Raw genomic sequence first — 23,250 nt, 5'->3', positions numbered from 1 at the left:
AGTTCACTCCTTTCTCTTTTCATGGCAGCAACAAAAACCTAATTGCTGAAATCTGGTTCACCATCAATTCGCTGAGTATCTTCACTGTATTCCTCTCACAAAACAGATTAGAACTCATTAAGAGCATTGTAGAAACCAAACTCCGTTATTGCACCATGATAATCACAGCGACGTGAGCACTTCCATTAGCAACAACATCTTCTTACCAGAACCACATGTCAATGTCTCCATGAACATCTGCATCTCAGACTCGAACTGTCTTCGACATCAACAACCTTTAACAGCATTAACTTCTTTGCTGAAATCACGGCCATAAACTCTTCACAGACTTCGTTTCACCACAACAATTTTTCTTCACGAATTTGCTTGATCAAATCTGACCAAAAAATCCGACTAAGTCGCATCAAAGTTTCCTTGTTTATCTCAACTTCCAAATCCAACCACACAGTTCCGTTTCTTCACGGTAACAACAGACACGCAGCTGTATCACCTCTTCAAACTCTAATATTTTCTTCACGATTCGCAACTGCAATCACCATCTTATTTAAAATCACCTATACTTCATAACCTGGAACATCGCAACAACCAACTTTCTTCTTTCTTTTCTCTTTTTTTTTTAAGAACTCTCAAACCCTAAAAAACACCAACGCAGCAAGAAACACAATCAAACAGAAATTTTTTATCACCGAAAGCAAACACATCTCTTCAACTTTTTCTCCTTCTACTCTTTCTCCTCTCTCTTCCTCTCACCTTGCTATGATACCATATGTAGGATCGAGCAAGAGAGAGGAGAGCACATGCGGAAGCAAATAAAAAGATTACATTGATAATCAGTTTGGTGTACATTGTCTCATGGCTTACTAGCCTACTTATAGTTTCACAAACTTGAGAATCACTCAAAGTAGTTTCCTAATAAAAACAAACTCTAAATAAAGCACACTTCTAGAAACACAAAGAAACTCTAAATATAGTAAAACACTAAAACAAGGAAGTGACACAACTTGCTCTTCTAGTTAACTCAAACTTCCAAATATCGCATAGTGTGTCAACTGTTCATGTTGATCCAACTTGACTGCGTCAACTGCAGTAGTTGATCCATTCGGACTGGATCAACATCATATGTTGATCCACGAACCAAAACACCATATCTTGGTTTAACTTCTAACATAACTGGACGTCTATTTAAGATAAAATACTGAGTGAGCCGGTTTCAATGTACCATATGAATCCATAAAAAATTTCGATCTGGCATAGTCTCTTTCTCGCTGCAACTTCTATTTTTTTATGTCTGAAGGGATAGTAGCTGAAATGGTCGTCAAATCAAGTACTCTTTAGTCGAGTGTCTTAAATGCAGCAGCTAATTAGATGACGCAAATAATCTTGTTGAAGCTAGTCAAGATCTGATCTTGCTCCCCAGCTGTCTTATCAAAAAACTTAAATAAAATAATAATAAAAAAAAATCTGCTCTTGATGAGTTGAACACAAATTCTGAATGTTTTAACCAATATGAATACCATCACATGGCACCATTCCAATCATGTATGCTTTGTATGTGTTAATTGAAAATGTTGCAATACACGACCTTTGGCAGAGGATTTTAGGAGAGAAAACAATGGAGCATCCATACTTTGATGACCTTAACAAAGACGGTCTCTAAAATCTATTCAACACTTGGGCTTCGATGTACGAGAGAGTATATTTCTTTTTTCCTTAGATGATGGTTAATTTCACATTTTATAGACCTCAGATGATATAATTGTAATTGAAAAATCATCAGTATAATAAATATTAGACTAAAAGTGCAAGAAAGAAATGATCGAAAACCCAACAACATTTACAAACTTAAACTAAACATTATTTGCAACAGACTAAGAGTAGATATTGTCAAAAAATTGATACATGTACATATAAAAACCTTAACTCTTTTCTACAGATCTATCCATTTCCACATATTTCCAGTTGTGGCATTTCAATGGCCATCAACTTAATACACTTTGAGGTGCTGAATATCCAGTTAAAAGGATGTCCCCACCAAATCCATTAGTAAGGTGGAGATTCAAAGAAGGGTCACCTGTGAGATCAGGAGGAGACACAAGTTAATTCTGAGAGGAGAAGTCATTATGACAATTTTCAAAGATTTGTTTCTCTCTTTGATCTCCAAGCTATGTGGAAAAGGTTCCCACACCATACCAAAACTACTTTCATCATAACCCATCATTTGATCTTGAAACGGAAACTTCTAATTGGCTGAGAACAACGTCACCTATCTCACTCTTACTCTGTGATTCTGTATGAAAAACTTCTGCGAAACCCTAAGGCTTTGTGGATTTATAAGAAGAATTGGGTGATTTACTAAAACACCCATGGCTAATCCGCAGAATGTGGAGGCCCAGTTGGAATGTGAATTGCAGCACATGGTAAATCTGATGACTACTTTGTCATTTTAAAGTGTATAGATAATGCTTATATATTAGTGCACAAAGCCGCGTATGTACCTTCTTGGTTGAAGTTTTAGCAAGCAAAGTAGGAGAAAGCAGTACAACACTATGGACATGATAATTATACGAATACCAGCAGTTGAAATTCCTTCACTGGCCTACAATTATATCTTTAGAGTTGGCGGAGAATTCCGGTTAATAATCTTTTCCTCGACACCGCCTGTATCACTCACACAATCACATTGCTTGATGCTAGCCTTTATTCTTACTTTGTAAAAAACCTCTACCGAACCCTAGAGCTTAGTTGAATTTATGGTGGGTTTGGATGTAGAATTTTTAAAGGTGGAATTTATGGGTCCAGAGGATTTGTTAGAATTATGTTTCCCTCCGTATGTTTGGTTTCCCGAATCCTTAGAACCACATTTCCTACGGGATTCAGTTTTCCGGGGAAACTTATCAAAGAATTTAAGGACACACTTTTTTTTAACTCTAAATCCCATATATATGCAATTTTATTAATATTTGAGGGTAATGCCAAACGGTACAAAGACTTTAATACAAGAAAACTTTACAAATCCTAAGAATTTTAATTGAGTTATCAAACATATAAGGAATTTACATAAATCCCAGAATTTATAATCCTAGGGGATTATAAATTCCTGGAAATGGTGAATTCTGCAAACAAATCCACCATTAATGGAAAGATTGGCTGATTTACTAAAATACCCTTGAACTAGTTTTATTGCTAAAGCTTGAAGTGCAACCCCGGTTATTACAATTCCTAGAGTTGGAACGTTAATCGCTGCACAGGGTATAACTGATTGACTACTTTGTCATTCTAAATTGTATAAATACTGCACCGATAGATTACTTTGTCATTCTAAATTGTATAAATATTGCACCCCCATAGCAACAGCGCAGCCTCACGCATACCTATATGTTAGAGCACACAACCGCATAGAAGCCTCAGCTCATTTGATCAGTATAGGAATAGCAGCAGTTGAAATTCCATCACTGGCATACTATGATATGTTTAGAGCAACAAACAATTTCATTCTTCTATGAGCACATTGGACTGACGGTGTACCAAAGACCAGAAGCCAGAAGGTTAAGAGGTTAGCTCGATAGCTAGAGGAGGACAGACCTTAACAGAAACCTCGATACAAAAAAAAATGCAATACTCGTCAAAGCGATTATACCTACCTGTTCTCTGAAATGTAGTTTTGGGAATCATAATCCTAGTGAGGCCTCAAACACCCCCAATTACATGAACTTCAATTCAACATACCATTCCACAAAAGACCATGAGCAAACCCCAATTCTGTTATTAACAACTTCACCAAAACGAGTTTTTCCTTTTCACACAACTAAATTAAAATCTGAATTTATTTGTAATAAAAGATATTATAACAACATCGATAAACTACAACAATAATCAAAAGAAGCTACAATATCTTCAATCATCCGCATTGCACGAAGAGTATATGAAAATTCGGGTAAGCAGAACCGAGAAGTCCTGTATAAAGTACTAAGCTATATACAAATAACTTATGAGAGTATCTTACAATTTCTCAAATTAGCTGGACCGAATTATTGTTTATGTAGGATCAGAATCTCGCAGCAATAATGCCTCAGCGAAATTATCATCAACACAACACAACCACGTCGCAGAACAATTTCAGAAATGACATAATAAACGACGCCAACTAAATCATGAGAAAAATGTGACGGTCCTGCAAAAATTAGAGAGTTTGCGAGATTAACATTTGTAAGGTCACGAGAATGTCGCAAGACATATCCGAAAATAAAGGACATATTAGCTGTCATCCACTATGTAATTCCCTATAAATAGCCGCTTAGTTGTAAAGGAAAGAGAGAGATCTTTTCTTATTGAGAAGCAAGTAAACAGGAGAGAGAAAATCTAGAGCAGTGGTTATTCTTGATTCCTTTATCTTTTCTTGTAAGATTGTTCAAAGATTCATCAATAAAATTAAGATTGTTAATCTAAAATGAGTTGAATGTTAATGAAATCTTGTGAGGGTGTAGTGTAGGATTTCCTGCAACTACATAATGGCGCTAGAAACAGGGAGGCTAAAGATTGAAAGTTGAAGATTGTTATTGAGATTGTTCAAATCAAGAAAGTGATTAAACAAATCAGTGAACCAGTTAAAAGAAAAATGATTAGAGTCAATGAAGATGACAAAATATTGGAGTGTAATATGATAACAAAAACAATGGTTAATGAATTCCATGAAAACATCAAAGGAAGGATACATAAACGATATTTTGAAGGAAGGAAGGTTATGGCGGTAGAAAAGACATCACCCTTGAAAGATTGGGAAAAGCAAAAAATCACATTCATGGCGGCAGAGATACCAAAAGAAAATTTGAACCACACATCTCCATCGGTTATTACAGTGCATATTACGCGAAAAGAGAAGGGGACAACAACAAAATCCACGGAAGAATGGACATTGAACATAACTTTAGTCGATACAGGAAGTTCAGTGGATATAATATTTTATCATGCGTTCAGGGGAATGGGATTTAAAGATGAAGAAATGTCCAGTTCAACATATCTTGTTCATGGCTTTGGAAAATCCAAAACAAAACCTAAAGGAGAAATAGTGGTACGAATTTCACTAGGAGAGATCGAAACACACGTGACACTATGCGTGGTGGATATGGAATCGCCATATTATATTTTGCTAGGAAAAACATGGATACATGCGATAAAAGTTGTAGTATCAACGTTGCATCAATGTATTAAATTCCCCACACCAAATGGAATAGGTGAAATCAGAGGAGATGTTGACAATGCGAAATTATGTCATCAAATTGAAGTAAAGCATTATGAAGGACGAGCAAAAAAGAAACAATTTCACAGAAAGTTGGCAAAGGAGGCAAAGAAAGAAGAAGAATTTAGAGTGTACACCATAAGTGCAAAAGAAGGCAGGGGAATACCCAGCGAAATTTCGGAAGAAGGAGAAGGACCTGTAAAAACAATAAAAGAACCAACACCAATGGAAGAACCCAAGTCCAGTTGCACTGCCGCAAAACCAACAAAAGAAGTAAACGTTTGGACTATAGAAGAACCTCTAATATTGAGAATTGAAACCAAGATGGATGTAGAAGAAGAAGAAAGAACTGTTAACCTTTTGCGAGAATATAAAGACATTTTCGCATGGAGCATGGACGAGATACCGGGAATAGATCCATTAATTGCATGTCACAAGATGGAGATTAACAAGAATGTGAGACCATTTAAACAAAGAATAAGAAAAATCACAAGAGCCTACCATTCCCAAATAGAAGAAGAACTACAGAAAATGCTTGATGCAGGAATTATAAGAGAAGCTAAATACCTAGAGTGGATAGCGAACATGGTCATTGTTCCAAAGAAAAACAAAGGAATAAGGATTTGCATAGATTTCACTGATTTAAACAAAGCCTGCCCTAAAGATAGCTTTCCGTTACCAGATATTCCTCAAATGGTGGAATCAGCAGCGGGAAATGATAGGGTATCGTCTTTAGATGGGTACAAAGGATATAACCAATCCCTCTCGCTGAAGAAGATCAAGAGCATACTGCTTTTTTCGCCCCTAGAGGTTTATATTGTTACACGAAAATGCCATTTGGTTTGCGAAATGCGGGAGCAACATACCAAAGAATGGTAGAGAAGGTGTTCGCGAAATGGATACACAAAACATTAGAAGTATACGTGGACGACATGTTAGTAAAGAGTAAAGAAGCCAAAGACCATGTACAGGACCTGAGGGAGATTTTTGAACAAATGCGGCAGTATGACATTAAACTGAATCCTGAGAAGTGTACATTGGAGTTGCATCGGGAAATTTTTAGGCTACATTGTATCAAAGGAAGGAAATACAGGTTGATCCAAAAAAGTGCAAGCATTCGTGACATGCCAACACCAGCAACAATAAAAGATGTACAGAAGTTGAATGGACTTTTAGCTTCGCTAGGGAGATTCATTTCGCGATCATCAGACAAATAAGTATTTTTTCGATATACTCAAGAAGGGTGCGAAATTCAAATGGACTGATGAATGCGAAAAAGCTTTTCAAGGGATCAAAGAACATCTTATGAATACATCTATTTTACAAAAAGCAGAATCAGGAGAAGATTATTAATCTATCTTGCGACGACGTCGCATGCATTAAGTGTCGTGTTATTGCGAATAGACGCAGGAGTGGAGAAACCCATCTATTACATTAGCAAAACTTTTAATACTGCCGAGAAGAATTACTCAAAGATTGAGAAGCTAATCTTAGCATTAGTTTATGCATCATTTAAGCTCCGCATATATTTTCAAGCGCACAAATAAAGGTATTAACAAAAGTACCAATTGAATCAGTGATGAAGAATTAAAAAGATCAGGAAGAGTGGAGAGATGATGAATGCACAAGTAGGCCACTTTGATATTAAATATGAAATTTTGTCTTCACCAAAATCACAAGTTGTTGCAGATTTCTTGGAATTTCCTTTAGAAGAAGATGAAGCGGTAGATGATTTTTTTTTTGATAAAGAAGAAAACAGAGATAAAAAAGACTTATTAACAGAACCAAATAGATGGGAGATATTGGTAGATGGATCATCAAATGGAGAAGGCAATGGAGTTGGAATTGTTTTAATTTCGCCAGAAGGAGCGAAGATGGCTTTTTCATTCAGATTGGAATTCGCATCCACTAATAACGAAACGAATATGAAGCTTGATACATGCCTTAAAGTTCGCAATAGAAATGAAACTAGAAAATGCCAGGATCACTAGTGATTCGCAGCTAGTTATTCGCCAAATAAAGGGAGAGTACACTACAAATGAACCATCCTTGAAGAAATACAAGAAGCTCGTTGAAGAATTGTCAGCGAAAATCCCAAAAATAAAATGGAGGCACATTTCAAGGAAGGATAACAGACTCGCAGACGCTTTTGCTTTCATCTCAAGCATGATGACAGATCCAACTGTGAGATGCATAAAAATACAGACACTTCTGTCACCATCAATCAATAAAGAAGAATAAGAAGTGAACATGATGATAATAGACGGTGGAGAAGAAGAACAAACGAACAATATCGCAGATTGGAGAACAGAACTCCACGCATATTTGGCGAAAGGAGAAACACCAAGAAATAGATCGGAAGCACACAAGTGAAAAAGCCGCGCAACAAATTATGAATTAAGAGATGGGCTGCTATACTGAAAATCCTTTAATGGACCATCACTCATATGTTTGACACGAGAAGAAGGAGAAAAGGTGCTAAAAGTGTTACATAGTGGGGATGTTGGCAATCATTGCGGGGGAAGATCTTTGGCACATAGAGCAAAAATGCAAGGATATTACTGGCCATACATGCACGAAGATGCAAAACAAATATCAAGACGTTGCGAAGATTGTCAGCGGCATGGAAAGAAAATACATGCACCTGGAGAACCATTGTCATCTTCAACCAGTGTGTGGCCTTTTGGAAAGTGGGGCTTAGATATTGTGGGGCCACTTTTACCAGGATCTGGACAAAGAAGATACTTAATAGTCGCAACAGATTATTTCACAAAATGGACAGAAGTGAAGGCAATACGGCATATTCGTGACAAAGATATCTTTACATTCATATTCGAAAATATCATTTGCAGACTCGGAATTCCTGCGCAGTTGGTATCTGATAATGGGAAACAGTTTGAAGGACAGAACATAGAAATGTTACTTAATGCATTTAAGATAAAATGTGGAAAGTCTACTCCTTTGTATCCACAAGCTAATGGGCAGGTAGAGCAACAAACAAAACAATTGCAGATATATTAAAGAAGAAATTAGAAGGACATCATAGAGCATGGTGCGAACAAGTACATAATGCAGTATGGGCTTATAATACAACTAGAAGAGAAGCTACTGGAATGTCACCTTTTTGTTTAACATACGGAGTTGAAGCGGTGTTACCAACAGAAGTTGTTATTCCGACAACAAAGAGAGAAGCTTGGGAGAAAAATCTTAGTGCGGGTTTGATCTTAAGCAAACTTGATGAATTAGAAGAAAAAAGAGAAAGAGCTTTACAACATATGGAGAATTATCAGCGAAGATTAGCCCGAGAATATAATAAACGTGTCAAAGTACGCGAATTCCAACCAGGAGATTTAGTTCTGCGAGAGACACCAATATATCAGCGAGAAAATGGTGGAAAGTTAGCGAAAAAATGGGATGGACCTTACATCATTAAGGAGATAGTTGGAACATGAGCTTATAAATTAATGGATCCAGAAGGTAGAGATGTTGGTCATAGACTTGACATACCATGGAACAGATTGTACTTAAAAAGATATTATCCGTAAGAAGCTTTGAGAAGTTATGGATTCTGAAAGAATAGTTGCGAGATTATTCATATCAAAACAAGATCATGATGTGCGACACTTTCGCAGATATAATCATAGAACAATGACAAAAGAGAAAGGGCCGAACCTTTATGGCGTACACCCTAGTTCGCGAATACAATTTCGCAAGAGGAAAATGTAAGACCTAAAGTACGTCATATAAGGGGGTACCTGTTGCATGGCTCAGGGAAAGGCTACACCGCCACCGGAACCTGAGTCATGGAAATTTGGAGTCAATAAATCCCATCCGGGAGAGGCACCTTAGATTCTCAGCTTAAGCATATGACTTAGGTTGGGCGACTAAGGTAATAAGGACTCTCCCAAGGAGTGCAGAATCTGATCAAGGCGTTGAGGTACACGGTTGAGTCAAGAGTGCCAGGGGCGTCTGGAGCGTACCTTTCCATTCTTGACAAGTCTTGGCTTATACTGCACTCGGACCGAAGAAAACCCCACTTAGGGTGTAGTCTCGTAACCATAAACCCAATAGGTAAAAGGGATAAGAGGCTGCGAAAACAACTGGTTGTTGTTAAGACTGGATGGGAGGAGATAACCTTGTATGGTAGAAGTACGCCTCCTTGAAGGGGAAACCAGGGGGGAGATAAGGGCGGCACCCTCCATTAGGGAGCTGATAAGTGTTTTAAGACGCAAATGTCATGAGGCTTTTACTCGCAATGGTATTATGGCTTGTCATATTTGTGCAACAATCCTGAAGAGGCAATAATACTAGTTAAAAAGATAAGACGAGATCAATGGGTTTTCGCATGAAAGTGCAAAGAAGTCCTGCTATTTCGTCGCAAGACGGCAATGTAATGGGGCTTTATTTTCGCAAGAATATTTAAGCCTATCATATTGTCGCAACATTCCTGAAGAGGCAATAATACAAAAGAAAAAGTCAATTGGTTTTTGCATGAAAGTGCAAGGACGTCCTGCGATTTTGTCGCAATGACAAGAGGTGGCATAATAAGACCTTTAATTAGGAAGGCAAAATAAGACCACATGACAAAAAAAATATTTATAAGTATTCATCACAGATCATTTCTCGCAAGAAATATAATGAGAGGCAAGTATGGGAATCAGTAAACAAGAGGCATTATCTTTCTCACCAGCAAAATACTAAAAGAGAAAATTAATTCCAAAGTTGGTTGAAGAATATTATTCGCAAGAAATAATAAAGATGAAACAATTCAAGAAGATATAACTAGATAAGAAGCTCATGCTTCAGTATTAATTCCAGTAGAAGGAGATAATGGACGCTCTTCGCCAATGTTCTCATTATCGCCAACCTCTTCTTCATTTCGATTCTGATCTTCACCAACAATAATTCCTTTGAAAGGGACTTCTTTTTCGCCGCCACCTTGATTATCGCCAGCAATTACTTCTTTAGAAGAGATTTCTTTTTCGTTTTCATCTTGATTAGCACCAACAGTTGCTTCCTTATAAGGGATCTCTTCTCCATCTTCCAGAAGACTATTCTCTCCACCACTTTCATAGTCATAATCACTGTCAGCAAGACGAGGAATTTCATCATCATCTACTTCCAAAGGTTCGATTGATGTAGGAGGAAGAGATTTGGACAATAAAATATCATTTACAAGGACTTCAGCCTGGAGATGAACTTGACGAAGAAGTGCTCTTTGATGATTCCTATCTTGAATATCCTTAAAGTAAGCAAGATAATCAAGTCTTCTTTCTTCTCGGTCGCGAGAACCAGTAAGGACAGAGACGAGTAGTGCATTTTCTTTGCAAATTTTGGCATATTTAGCCTCCAAAACAGAGATGGAGGAGTGAATATTTTTCTCAGACTCTGCGAAAAGTAGAATACAAAATTTCAGTAAGATGAAGAACTCAAAAAGATATGACAAAGAAAAGATAGTTAAGGCAGTCAAACTATTATGACTACCTTCCTTTTGCGAAATAAGGTATTGAATCAAGGTCAGACAACTATTCTCCCAACGGTCCATCGCATCATCAAATTTATCTCCAACTAAACCTTTAAGTCGAGACTGAAGATTTTTCTCTTTAGAAATAAGAAAGGCATTTTTCTTCGCAAGAGAAGAATAAGATTCTTCTAATTTGGAATATTGTTCTTTAAGTTGATTCGCCTTTACACTTGAATGAGTGTATCTCTTTCAGCGATAGATGACTCTGTTACTTCTTTAAGTTCATTTCTCAAAGAGCGAAGAGATTGTTCTTGGTCATCACATACTTTCTGAAGGATGCTAAGTTGTTGCGAAGATATCACCATCTTATTTAAACAAATTCGCTTCTCTTGAGATAGAGTTTTATTCTCATCTGATAAAGATTCCATTCCTAGATTAGCTTTAGTTAAAGAATAAGAGAGGCGAGATATTTCATTACTTAATAAATCTTGCCTCCGAACTAATTGGGTATTTTCATTTGTAAGGTTATTTATATGATCAACAGAGTATGAATAGAGGTTATCTAATTGGTTATATTGATCCATCAAAATATCTTTATCAACGCGGGCTTCTTCAACAGCAGATTCAAATTGATATCTCTCCATTATTTGTTTCTGGTTTAAGGATTAACATGCGAAAGAGGGATTTCAAGGATAATTAAATATGGAAAGGATAAAATCATTAGAAAGGAAAATTGAAGACACGGATAAGGAAATCATACCTCTCAGTTCGTCATTCTTCTTGCGAAGATTGTCGCGATCCAGCAAAACATTCTGGAGCTTTTCACTACGGGAAAAAACATCATTGACGATACAAGATAAGAGTTGCAGTACCCCTACGACAACTCCATTTCATGCATTGTGGAATGGGGGTATTGTAGAAAGTCCAAGTTTTTCTACAATGGATGACAAGTGTTGTAAAGGGTGATGTGATTCATGGTTCGACAATAGTTTGTCAATGTTGTGATTCTCTTTCGATTTTTTTTGATAACCTAACACAACTCTTGCTTGTATTGTAGAACAATCGTGGACAACATAAGTAGTATATCGTAGAAACATATACAACAACAATTACCAGTATTATGAATAATATTTGCACAACACTTGTATGAATTGTCGAACTATCTTGGACAACACCTGGTTATGTCGTAAAGACATTTTTCACAACCTTTGGTATGTGTAGTTGAAATATGGAATACAATTACAAGTTGTGTGCATAAAACTATTTTGAAAAAAAAAATTATAGCTGAAACCGAATTGCATGAATTGCCGAAAGTATTTCACATTAACATTCCAGCGTAGCACATTTACATTCATTCAAGTTAACCTACCACTCCAATTGCATTACCTAGCTAACTTCAAATCACCTTGTATGAAAGTGTGTTGCGCAACGAAAGAAAATAAAATGACAGATTCTTTGAACATGACTAAAAATATCATATAAATCGTAAAACACAGATATTGGCCTTCCCTACAAATATGACAGTAGCATACACGTTCCAGTAGGGTAGTCTGGGTTACGTTGCTAAATGGAAATGATCCGTTTTTGCTGCACACTCTCTTCTTGGTAAACCTAACACCGATTATGAGAAACATAGTGGTAGATGATACCGTAGAGGCACTGGCTTAGACATGAAGTGTCGTAGTTCTCAACGAAAGCCTACAGGAGAAGAGTGTCATTTAGGAATACAAAGTAACAGTCAAAATTTTATAATACAAAGTAACAGTCAACCTAAGAGTGTCATTTAACAATATCTTACACTGAAACTAACCTTTCCAAGTCCTGGAGAGGGTTCACCGTTAGGTTGTGGACGGGGGATGACAATATTCATCAATGTACCTGCAATCGCAAAATGTACGAGTTAGAAACAAATTATTCTGAAGGTCCAAAAGTGTAAACTAGTGGTTTAATTGGGGCGTGAAATCAAATATTTCCAAAGGCTGCGAAACACAAAAAAAACAAAAGCTCGAATATAAGAAACAAAGACATTAACTTACCAAATTTTCCACCTTCTACCCTCATATCTTCCAAAATATCTTCATACTCTTCATCATCTTTAAGCTCATCTGCAGTAACCACCTCTGTCAGGCATACGACCTTGGTAGCAATGCCACCTCCATTACCACCACCTAAACCACCTCCGGTTTGGAACAATTGCCTCTGCCAAAGAAAACAAGAAAACTCATTAGTAAAGAAACAAGAAAATATATCAGTAGCAAATATTTATATAATTATTGTATATACTGGAAACTAAGAAAAATATAAAGTGTGTTCCACTAACCTGCCACGCGACCTGTAGTTGTGCCTGTATTAAGACGTTTCCTGCTCAGGTTTTAGCTGAGCGGTGCCCAGGTTCGCTCGTCTAACAGTAAGAGTTTTATCACCCATTTAGAGCAGCACAAGAAATATCTGTAACTGAGAGATCCTAGTAAACGCAGAAGGCGTATCCTTTAGAGTTCCTTGTTTCCCTGTCCTTCACCAGATCGAAACCACGAAGGGGACCAAAAGATTCAAGCAACTCTCTAATCTGTGCTTCTGTGAAGTAATATGGGAGCCCAGTAAGTTGCTTGCATATACAGAAACAACATGTTAAAAATTCAGCTTAATCCGATATATGGATAACCATTGAGAATAGGCTGTTCAGGATATAAATTCTGCAGAACGTAGTCATAGATTATGCAATCTTGGCAGTAGTAAACATGACCTGATCATCATGCAATTTTTACTGTATATAAAGAGATGGATAACTAATTAATAGCTAAAGGATTCGCATATAACTGCATATACGAGGTTTTAGCAGATAATGAAGATATATATCTGTAAACTTCTCTAGTTCGATCCATGTTTTCCGAATCAAGCTCGTCGTACAGAGCATAATTGATCCTACACAAGAACAAATTTTTCCCATCAAGTCATCCCCTGTTGTCCACTGCACTACACAACCACCATTCCAGACATCCTCCTCAAAGCATTAATTGCATCAACATCTGCAGCTTGACAACCTAGCCATGGCAGCAGCATCACAGTCACAGCACCAATATCCTAAGCCATTCTCCTCAAATCTATTAGCTGAATCCATCTGAGCTTTAACTGCAGTTCATTCATGTGCTACTGCAACAGCTCAACACCACCAGTTTCATGAGACATACATTCCCTTCTTCACAGCCATCATACCAACATTCCCCATTACCATTTCACATCACTCCATTCATCTTGCTTCCAAATGTCCTAACATACAACTAGGTTCGCAGGCCATTCATTGTATTGCGGCATCTCCATCACCAACTGCAATCCCATTTTTATCTCAAGACTCAGTTTCAGCCATATTCATTTCAACTAAGAAAAAATACAAGAAAGATAAGCTGTAACTAATTCCATGCTCAAGTAGCCAAAATTGAGATGAACAGCCAACGAGAATAGCAATATCAAGATTATGAAATTTTTTACTTGAATAGAGTAACAAGTCACCTAGATATCATTCAGAAATGTGTAAGAGATTGCCTACATTGTAATAAGCGAAACAGATAGAGGTATAAAAGATGTCAACATCTTGAAATTTAGAAAGAAAGAGGAAGAACAAATCAAGGGTGTCATTTGCCCACACAAACTGTTACATATTAGATTGCAATGGTAAACAAGCCAATACATCGTATCTAAGCCAAATCAACCGTCCCATAGAATACAGACATTTCATTTTAAGTAAAAGCAACTGCATTGGAGGGCAAAAATCCAATGCCCAGGGTTCAGAAATCATCATATTATTTAAAAAGCTCGGCTTCTAATGACATCAAGATCCATCTCAGTAGGATCAGTTGCTTGCAACTCTACCTGAATTTCGTCAAGCTCTCTCTTGAACCTCTCCTATGAACTCGCGTAAATCATCTTGGTCCTCACCCTTGTGGTATCATGAGACCTTCAAAACACAATAATGAGACAAAGGTTACTCACAGTTCTAACCCTGACCAGAATTCCTATCAGACAACAAAAAAAAAGTTGCAAAAGTTATCAATAGATGAAGAAAACCTTTCTCTTTTGGCAATTCTCATAGCTTTCAGCTGACTCGCCAAGATTCTCCAGAATAATTTGCTTTTGCTTATCCTTCTCTTCAATTTTGTACACAACAAAACGGAAAGTCCTTTTTTCCTTCAATTCCAAAAACCTTTGTTTGCAATCATCGTGCACAACAATCCCCGATGCTGCATTAGCCTAATACAAAAAATTCAATCCACAATTCAAAATCAATACCAATCCACTATACCCACATACCAAAATCAATACGAATCCAAATACAGGACCAACAAGAATCAATACCGAATACAAATTCCAACCTCCTCTCCCATTCTTCTCCATATCTTCCTCTTTCTCTTCCTCCTCTTTGATTTCAAATTCACATTCCTGCTCATATTTAGAAGAACCAGGTTGATGTGCTTGTTGTTTCATCCTCTCCCATTCTTCTCCATCACCCCTGATTACTTTAATTGTCTTAAAATCCTCCTCTGAGATTCACAGCAAACCCTAATACAATTTCTTCCATTAACGACCATTACCATCTTCATCACTGCCAACATCAACTACCGATAACTTCTAGGGTTCGGTTATGGGAATTGGGATGAGGTTCTAGATTGAGAAGAAGATTTTGATGAATCGAGAACTTCTAGAGATGGAAGAATTGAGTTATGTGATGAAGATTTGAAGGAAACTTGAGTTAGGGCCGCCGTTGATTGTTACCGAGAAGAAATTTGGTTTTGTGTAACTTGAATCAGTGATGGGGTTGATTAGAATTTGGTTCAGATCTGGATTTGATGAGATGCTACTATTGACTGTTGCGGATGAGAGAAAGGGGGAGTTAAAGAGAGAGATTGAGAGAAGATGATGAATAAGAGGGGTCGAGAGAAGAGCAGCGGTGGTGATGGAGCGCCGCCGTCATCTGTGGAGTAGAGGTGTTCTTCAGTGGTGGTGATTGAGAGAAAAACAGATAGGAATTGGGTTCGAGTGGTTGAAGGAGGGTTATGCTTCGGAAAAAAAAGAAAGAAGAAAAGAGTGGATCCGAATGAAAATGATGGACGGTTGAGATTTTATTTGAGATGCTCATACGGATTAAGAAAAGATCTTGACGGTTGAGATTGTATTTAAGATGCTCATGCGTATTGAGAAGTATGTGTTTCATTTTGTGTTAATACGAGCTCATGTATTCGGTTTGACTATCAACCTTCGACACGAAAAAAATCCAAAAAAAATATAAATAAAAGTAGCACATTCTTATCGACATTTTGATTTAAAAAAATCCAAAAAATGTATAAGAATAAAGTTGAAAAATAAGAAATCAATCCGATAATTGGTGTGTTTCTTTGTGCTTTTGTGCTTTCTCTTTGTGCTTCCGGTTTGAATTTCGACTAGTTACATAGGTCATGAAGTAATTTTGACTAGTCATACATGTCATGAAGTAGCTTTAGTTCACATTAATAGCATGATATATCATCGAAATCGATAAATATGAAGCTCAATGTCGATTGAAACTTCAAATGTGGTATAACGACATACAAACTATGAACCAAGAAGCTCTGAGAGGGTTATGACTTCAAACTTAGCATGATACATCATCAAAATCGATAAATATGAAGTTCAATGTCGATTCGAACTTCAAACTTGGTATAATGGCCTATAATCTATGAACCACGAAGCTCTGAGAGGGTTCTGACTTCAAAATTAGCATGATACATCATCGAAATTGATGAATATGAAGCTCAGTGTCGATCCAAACTTCAAGTTCGGTATAACGAATTACAAACTATGAACAAGAAGTCTGAAAGTCCACAAAAACTATGAATCCAACCATTTACTGGTAAGATTCCATGGAAATATTCTACAAAACCTTAAACACACACAAAACTTGGTAAGAACGATGAATCCATCCATTTACAGGTAAGATTCCTTCGGAATATTCTTCGAAACCTTAAACAAACCCTATTTCTGCACATTGGATGCAAACCAGACTCCGAGATCGAAACCTGGCAGCGAGTGGACTACTCTAAGTCAGAAACTTGGTAAGAACGACGAATCCATCGATTTACAGGTAAGATTCCTTCGGAATATTCTACCAAACCTTAAACAAACCCTATTTCTACATATTGTATGCATACAAGGCTTCGAGATCGAAACCTGGCCGTGAGTTGACTACTCTAAGTCAGAAACTTGGTAAGAACGACGAATCCATCCACTTACAGGTAAGATTCCTTCGATATATTCTACGAAACCTTATACAAACCCTATTTATGCATATTCGATGCAAACCAGGATCCGAGATCGAAACCTGGCCGTGAGTGGGCTACTCTAAGTCAGAAACTTGGTAAGAACGACGAATCCATCCATTTACAGGTAAGATTCCTTGGGAGTATTCTACGAAACCTTAAAAAAACCCTATTTCTCCATATTGTATGCAAACCAGGCTCCGAGATCGAAATCTGGCCGGGAGTGGACTACTATAAGTCAGAAACTTGGTAAGAACGACGAATCCATCCATTTACAGGTAAGATTCCTTCGAAATATTCTACGAAACCTTAAACAAACCCTATTTATGCATATTGGATGCAAACCAGGCTCCAAGATCGAAACCTGGCCGCGAGTGGACTACTAAGTCAGAAACTTGGTAAGAACGACGAATCCATCGATCTACAGGTAAGATTCCATCGGAATATTCTACGAAACCTTAAACAAACCATATTTCTGCATATTGTATGCATACCAGGATCCGAGATCGAAACCTGGCCGTGAGTTGACTACTATAAGTCAGAAACTTGGTAAGAACGACGAATCCATCTATTTACAGGTAAGATTCATTCGACATATTCTACGAAACCTTAAACAAACTGTATTTCTGCATATTTTATGCAAACCAGACTCCGAGATCGAAACCTGGCCGGGAGTAGACTACTATAAGTCAGAAACTTGGTAAGAACGACGAATTCATCCATTTACAGATAATATTCCTTCGGAATATTCTACGAAACCTTAAACAAACCATATTTCTGCATATTGTATGCATACCAGGCTCCGAGATCGAAACCTGGCCAGGAGTGGACTACTCTAAGTCAGAAACTTTTTACAAACAACCAATTCATTTACAGGTAATATTCTTTCGAAATATTCTACGAAACCTTAAAAAAAACCTATTTATGAATATTGCATGCAACAGGTAATATTCCTCAGCCTCCGAGCCTGGTTTGCATGTTATGCATAACAACACTTATAAGTGTTGTTTTTTTTCTTATTCCAACGTTCTATATTTTTACTTCAACAACACTTATAAGTGTTGTTATGCATTTTTATTAAGAAAAAAAAAACAACCAAAACTTGTGAACGGTAAGGATGGTTGATGAGCTAGACTTCCATGCAGTAGATTCATGTTCGAATCTCCCTTCTAATCTCATTTTTTCCAACATTCTATATTTTTACTTCAACAATACTTATACGTGTTGTTATACGTTTTTATTAAAAAAAAAGAAAAAAAAAACAAAACTTGTGAACTGTAAGGATGGTTGATGAGCCAGACTTCCATGCAGTAGGTTCATGTTCGAATCTCCCCTCTAACACTATTTTTCATCATCATATTTTGGTGTTCTTCAACAACTCTTGTGAAAATTGTGATAGGCTTAGTCACTACCTTTATGGAACAGAGTTGTTATAGCTAAATGTCGTCACAACGTTTTTGCTTAAGGAGTTGTCGTTTGTTTTCTTAGGAAACCCCTTGTTTCCTAAGGGTTGGCAGTGATGATATACGACAACTCTTCCTTTGAAACCAGTTGTAAAACATATGACTTTCTACGATGTTTAGGGAAGAGTTGTAAATCTCCAGTTGTAGATGTATATTTTTCCCGTAGTGTTTGATTTTCGAGACGAAGGGCATTACACTCTTTTTCCAAAGCTTTTTGCGAAGCAGCTCTGTCAGAGCCAAAATAATTACTCAGAATTTCGTAAATAACAGACTTGACAGGATCAATGGGAGACTTATTTCCGTCATCCAGGACCTCAGACAAAACTTTGAAAGCAATATCTATTCCTTCCACGGTTTCTTTCGAAAAAGGAAGAGACTCAGGTACAAAACTGGCAATGATAGAAGGTTGAGAAACATTATCAATAGGAAGAGAAGAAGTTTCATTCACAGAAGGATTAATATGGGGGGTTTCAATCATTGAAAGGTCAGTTGAAGAAATGAAATCTGAGGAAGCCTTTTCGCGAATTGGAGATAATGGTTTAACTTGCGAAGATGTCGCAGGAGATTTAGAAGAGATAAGTAAGTGGAATGGAACAGATGTTTCAACGGTTTTAAGGTGGCGAGATTTCTTGAGAGGTTTGTTGGCATCCTTATCACCCTGCGAATCACAATCCAGATAAGAAACAGAGGCAACAATATTGTTATTAGAAAAGAATAATGTTTCTTACTACCTTCTGTTTCGCAGACTTTCTTTTGTTTATAACAATCTTATGCTGCGATTTGGGAATATTAGGGTTCTGAACCGTAAATTTGGCGTTAGAGGCGTTTTTGCTGAAATAAAAACAGTATGGGAATCACATAAGCAGCATCATCAAATAAAGCAGTAAGCAAGATCAATTTCAGCAAAACCCATAAGAAAGAAAAAAGAAAACTAACCTCGATGAATCCATGGAAAACACCAGCAAGAAGATTAATTCGTAAAAATTAAAAAGGAAGAAAGTTACGAACAGTGAAGATATACAGAGGGAACAGTATGGAGATGAAGAAGAAATTAAAAAGATTAAAAGAAGAAGAAAGAAGAAAAAGTTGCAATGACAGAATTTATGGAAGAACAATAGAGTTGCAGAGATGAGAGAATAAAAAGAGAAGAGAAAGTAAAAAGAAAATGGAAAGAAGAGTAAGAAGAATATATAGAGAGGATTTTTTTTATCACACGTATAAATAAACACCATTAATACGAAAAGACGTGAGCGGTTGAAAAGCAGCGGTTACAGAAGACGTGTCAAGAAATATATGGAAGAAAGAATATGTGTGATAAATGCAGAATATGAAGAGATGGACAGCTGCGGTATTTCTCACATCGTTCTCTACTTCGCAGAGAAGATATGAGAAGAGGCAAGATGTAGGATCAGAATCTCGCAGCAATAATGCCACAGCGAAATTATCAGCAACACAACACAACAGCGTCGCAGAATAATTTCAGAAATGACATAATAAACGACGTCAACTAAATCATGAGAAAAATGTGACGGTCCTGCGAAAATTAGAGAGTTTGCGAGATTAACATTTGTAAGGTCACGAGAATGTCGCAAGCCATATCCGAAAATAAAGGACATATTAGCTGTCATCCACTATGTAATTCCCTATAAATAGCCGCTCAGTTGTAAAGGAAAGAGAGAGATCTTTTCTGATTGAAAAGCAAGTAAATAGGAGAGAGAAAATCTAGAGCAGTGGTTATTCTTGATTCCTTCATCTTTTCTTATAAGATTGTTCAAAGATTCATCAATAAAATTGAGATAGTTAATCTAAAATGAGTTGAATGTTAATGAAATCTTGTGAGGGGTGTAGTGTAGGATTTCCTGCAACTACAGTTTAGACAGATTGCGAAAATGTTGCATAGCATATATTGCTTCCGACACTGCAACAAATTGTTTTCGCATGGCTCTCTTAAAGTTTAAGACATTGCTTAAGATACGTGCTTAATGATATTCATGTTTACGACCTCTTAACCAATAACCACAATCGTTTACAGTCATTCAGTTAGCAAACTGGAAACATACAACTAATGAACCTGAATATACCTATGGTCTTTTATTGACTGAAATATAAAATACCTCCGCAGTTAGAAAAATTCCCTTTGCAATTTCCCCATGGAAAGATATGGATATCATTAACAACTTTACCCAACAAAAGACACCCTTGGATTCGAAGAATTAAGAGTTCAAAGACCAAAAACCATGGGAAAGAAGCATGGATACTTAGAGAGGATATGCTGCAGTGTACACTAAATCTCTTCGACAGATGCATCTCGACATCACTAACACTCCAACACAACAGCGTAAGCACATATGTGTATGTAACCTAAGTTAAAAACACTCGCCTAGTCATGCTAATATCTCTATACAGTCATGTAAATAGAAACAACCTTCGAAGCATATCTCTTCTGTAAACACTCTAAGATGTATACAAACATATAACATTCAAAACTGATCTCCACCAATTTAAGTTTTCTTTATAGGAAATTGACAAGCATTACCATTACTTTAGACAGAGTTTCTATCAAGCACTAAAGTATTATGCAATAAAAAAACAGTAGACAAAGTTCAGAAATTCAACAAAGTATAAGATTTTGACATTTCTGCAGATACTATTTCCCAAACTTCAGGTTATGACATCTCTTCGAGTCTCACATTTCGCAAGTACCGGATCTGATTCTCTATATGACCTTAGGTAAATGGACATTAATCAAACCAACAAAAATGTTGCGAGAGTTCCCAAGGTGTGATCGGTCAATTTGGTTGTAAATTTCATCCAACTTGCCAAGCCATCAATTGGTACCTTGGCTTACAGAATCCATGAACGTAAGTAGGTTGTGGACTACAACTAAAAGTGAACAATAGAAATAGAATTCAAAATAAATTGCAGTATCTGGTTTGATACATGTGTATCTTCCTCTCTCCAGGAACTAGTGATCCTCAAGAAGGATTGAGGATAGAATTGTAATTTAAGGAAGGAAAACCGGTTTTTAAGCAGTATTCTTAGATAAGGAATATTCCTAGACAAGATAATATTCCTAAATAAGGAAATATACCTAGAAAGGGAATATTTCCTAGACAAGGTAATATTCCTAGAAAAGGAAATATACCTAGAAAAGGAATTACTCCTTGATAATGAAATAAATTCCTAGAAGTTTTTTGGGAATCCATTAAAGCTATAAATAGAGATGTTTAGCTCATAGCTAAGACATCTAGAGTGTGGTTTGTGATACAAACTCGCCTAGATCAAAGAAAGGAGGTTTGTGAGACAAATTACCTAGAGAGAAGTTTGTGAGGCAATTAATTATTGTAAAAGCAAACTTAGTAAAACAGTTCAAGGTTATCCACTGTTTAGAGAGATTGTGAGCGTAACAAAGAGAGAATTGTAATAGTTTTCTTGTTCATAATCTAGAGAAGATATATTTCTTCGAATTACTACTTGTGTTCCATTTTCTAGTTTTCGTCTATTATTATTCTGAATTCCGCTTCTATAATAATAGTCACCAAGGTACAGAAATCAATACGTATCAAGTTGGTATCAGAGCGAGGTTCGTTTCTTTTCGGGAAGACTCTTGTGGTTTATGGTCTTCACTAGATCTCTCGACAAACAGCTTGGTGAGTTACTCGAGAAGCTAAAAAACGTTAGAAGAACAAGATGACCATGGTATGGTTGAATTTAGATAAGGAACGTTCGTATGACGAAGGTAAGAAGTTGAAGCCATTGAGACGTGGATCGTCTCGTATTTTCGGTAAGATCGGTAACAATGTCTTTAGTCTTGATTTACCACCTAATCTAGGAATTTTCTCGGTTGTTAATGCCAAACAATTGAAGTTGTTTGATCTATCGTTACGAGATGATGATGGAGATGACAAGATGATCTTGCTACATGTGAAATACTTGTGGTTTTATAGAGAGGAACCACTCGAAGACGATTGCATTACGGAACGAAGAGAAACTAAGTCAAGACAAGAAGATAAGGACGATTTTCTAATTGGAAGTCGAAGTCAAGTTCCAAGCAAGGAGAGATGGTTCAGCATGGAAAAAGGAACTCTTGGGTTCCCTAACCTCCAAAGCTAACTTTCACATGTGTTCAAGTTCTTGAGTGGGGGCGCATGATACATGTGTATCTTCCTCTCTCCGGGAACTAGTGATCCTCAAGAAGGATTGAGGATAGAATTGTAATTTAAGGAAGGAAAACCGGTTTTTAGGCAGTATTCTTAGATAAGGAATATTCCTAGACAAGATAATATTCGTAGATAAGGTCATATACCTAGAAAGGGAATATTTCCTAGACAAAGTAATATTCCTAGAAAAGGAAATATACCTAGAAAATAAATTACTCCTTGCTAAGAAAATAGATTCCTAGAAGTTTTTTGGGAAACCATTAAAGCTATAAATAGAGATGTTTAGCTCATAGCTAAGACATCTAGAGTGTGGTTTGTGATACATACACACCTAGATCAGAGAGGGAGGTTTGTGAGACAAATCACCTTCAGAGAAGTTTGTGAGGCAATTAATTATTATAAAAGCAAACTTAGCAAATAGTTTAAGGTTATTTACCTAGAGATATTGTGAACGTAACAAAGAGAGAAATGTAATAGTTTTCTTGTTCATAATCTAGAGAAGATATATTTCTTCGAATTACTTCTTTGTGTTCTGTTTTCTTAGTTTTCGTCTATTATTATTCTGAATTCCGCCTCTATAATAATAGTCACCAAGGTACAGAGATCATACGTATCATGGTTACTAGTACACATATAGGAA

At 36.7% G+C, this 23,250-nt stretch overlaps 1 protein-coding gene across 1 annotated transcript; it reads right to left on the bottom strand.

Moving 5' to 3' along the window:
- Positions 1-14,501: 14,501 nt before the first annotated feature.
- LOC113360288 (actin-depolymerizing factor 1-like) lies at positions 14,502-15,179 on the bottom strand. The gene is made up of 4 exons (XM_026603812.1): positions 15,030-15,179; positions 14,747-14,945; positions 14,634-14,653; positions 14,502-14,588 (listed from the first exon to the last, which is right to left on the bottom strand). Exons 1-4 carry the CDS (start codon positions 15,177-15,179, stop codon positions 14,502-14,504), a joined length of 456 nt encoding a protein of 151 aa, XP_026459597.1.
- Positions 15,180-23,250: the final 8,071 nt, after the last annotated feature.

The sequence above is a fragment of the Papaver somniferum genome, chromosome 3, assembly GCF_003573695.1.
Source record: "Papaver somniferum cultivar HN1 chromosome 3, ASM357369v1, whole genome shotgun sequence".
NCBI lineage: Eukaryota > Viridiplantae > Streptophyta > Magnoliopsida > Ranunculales > Papaveraceae > Papaver > Papaver somniferum.
Note: the sequence above shows the minus strand (reverse complement) of the source record. Positions and strands in the feature narration are given on the sequence as shown.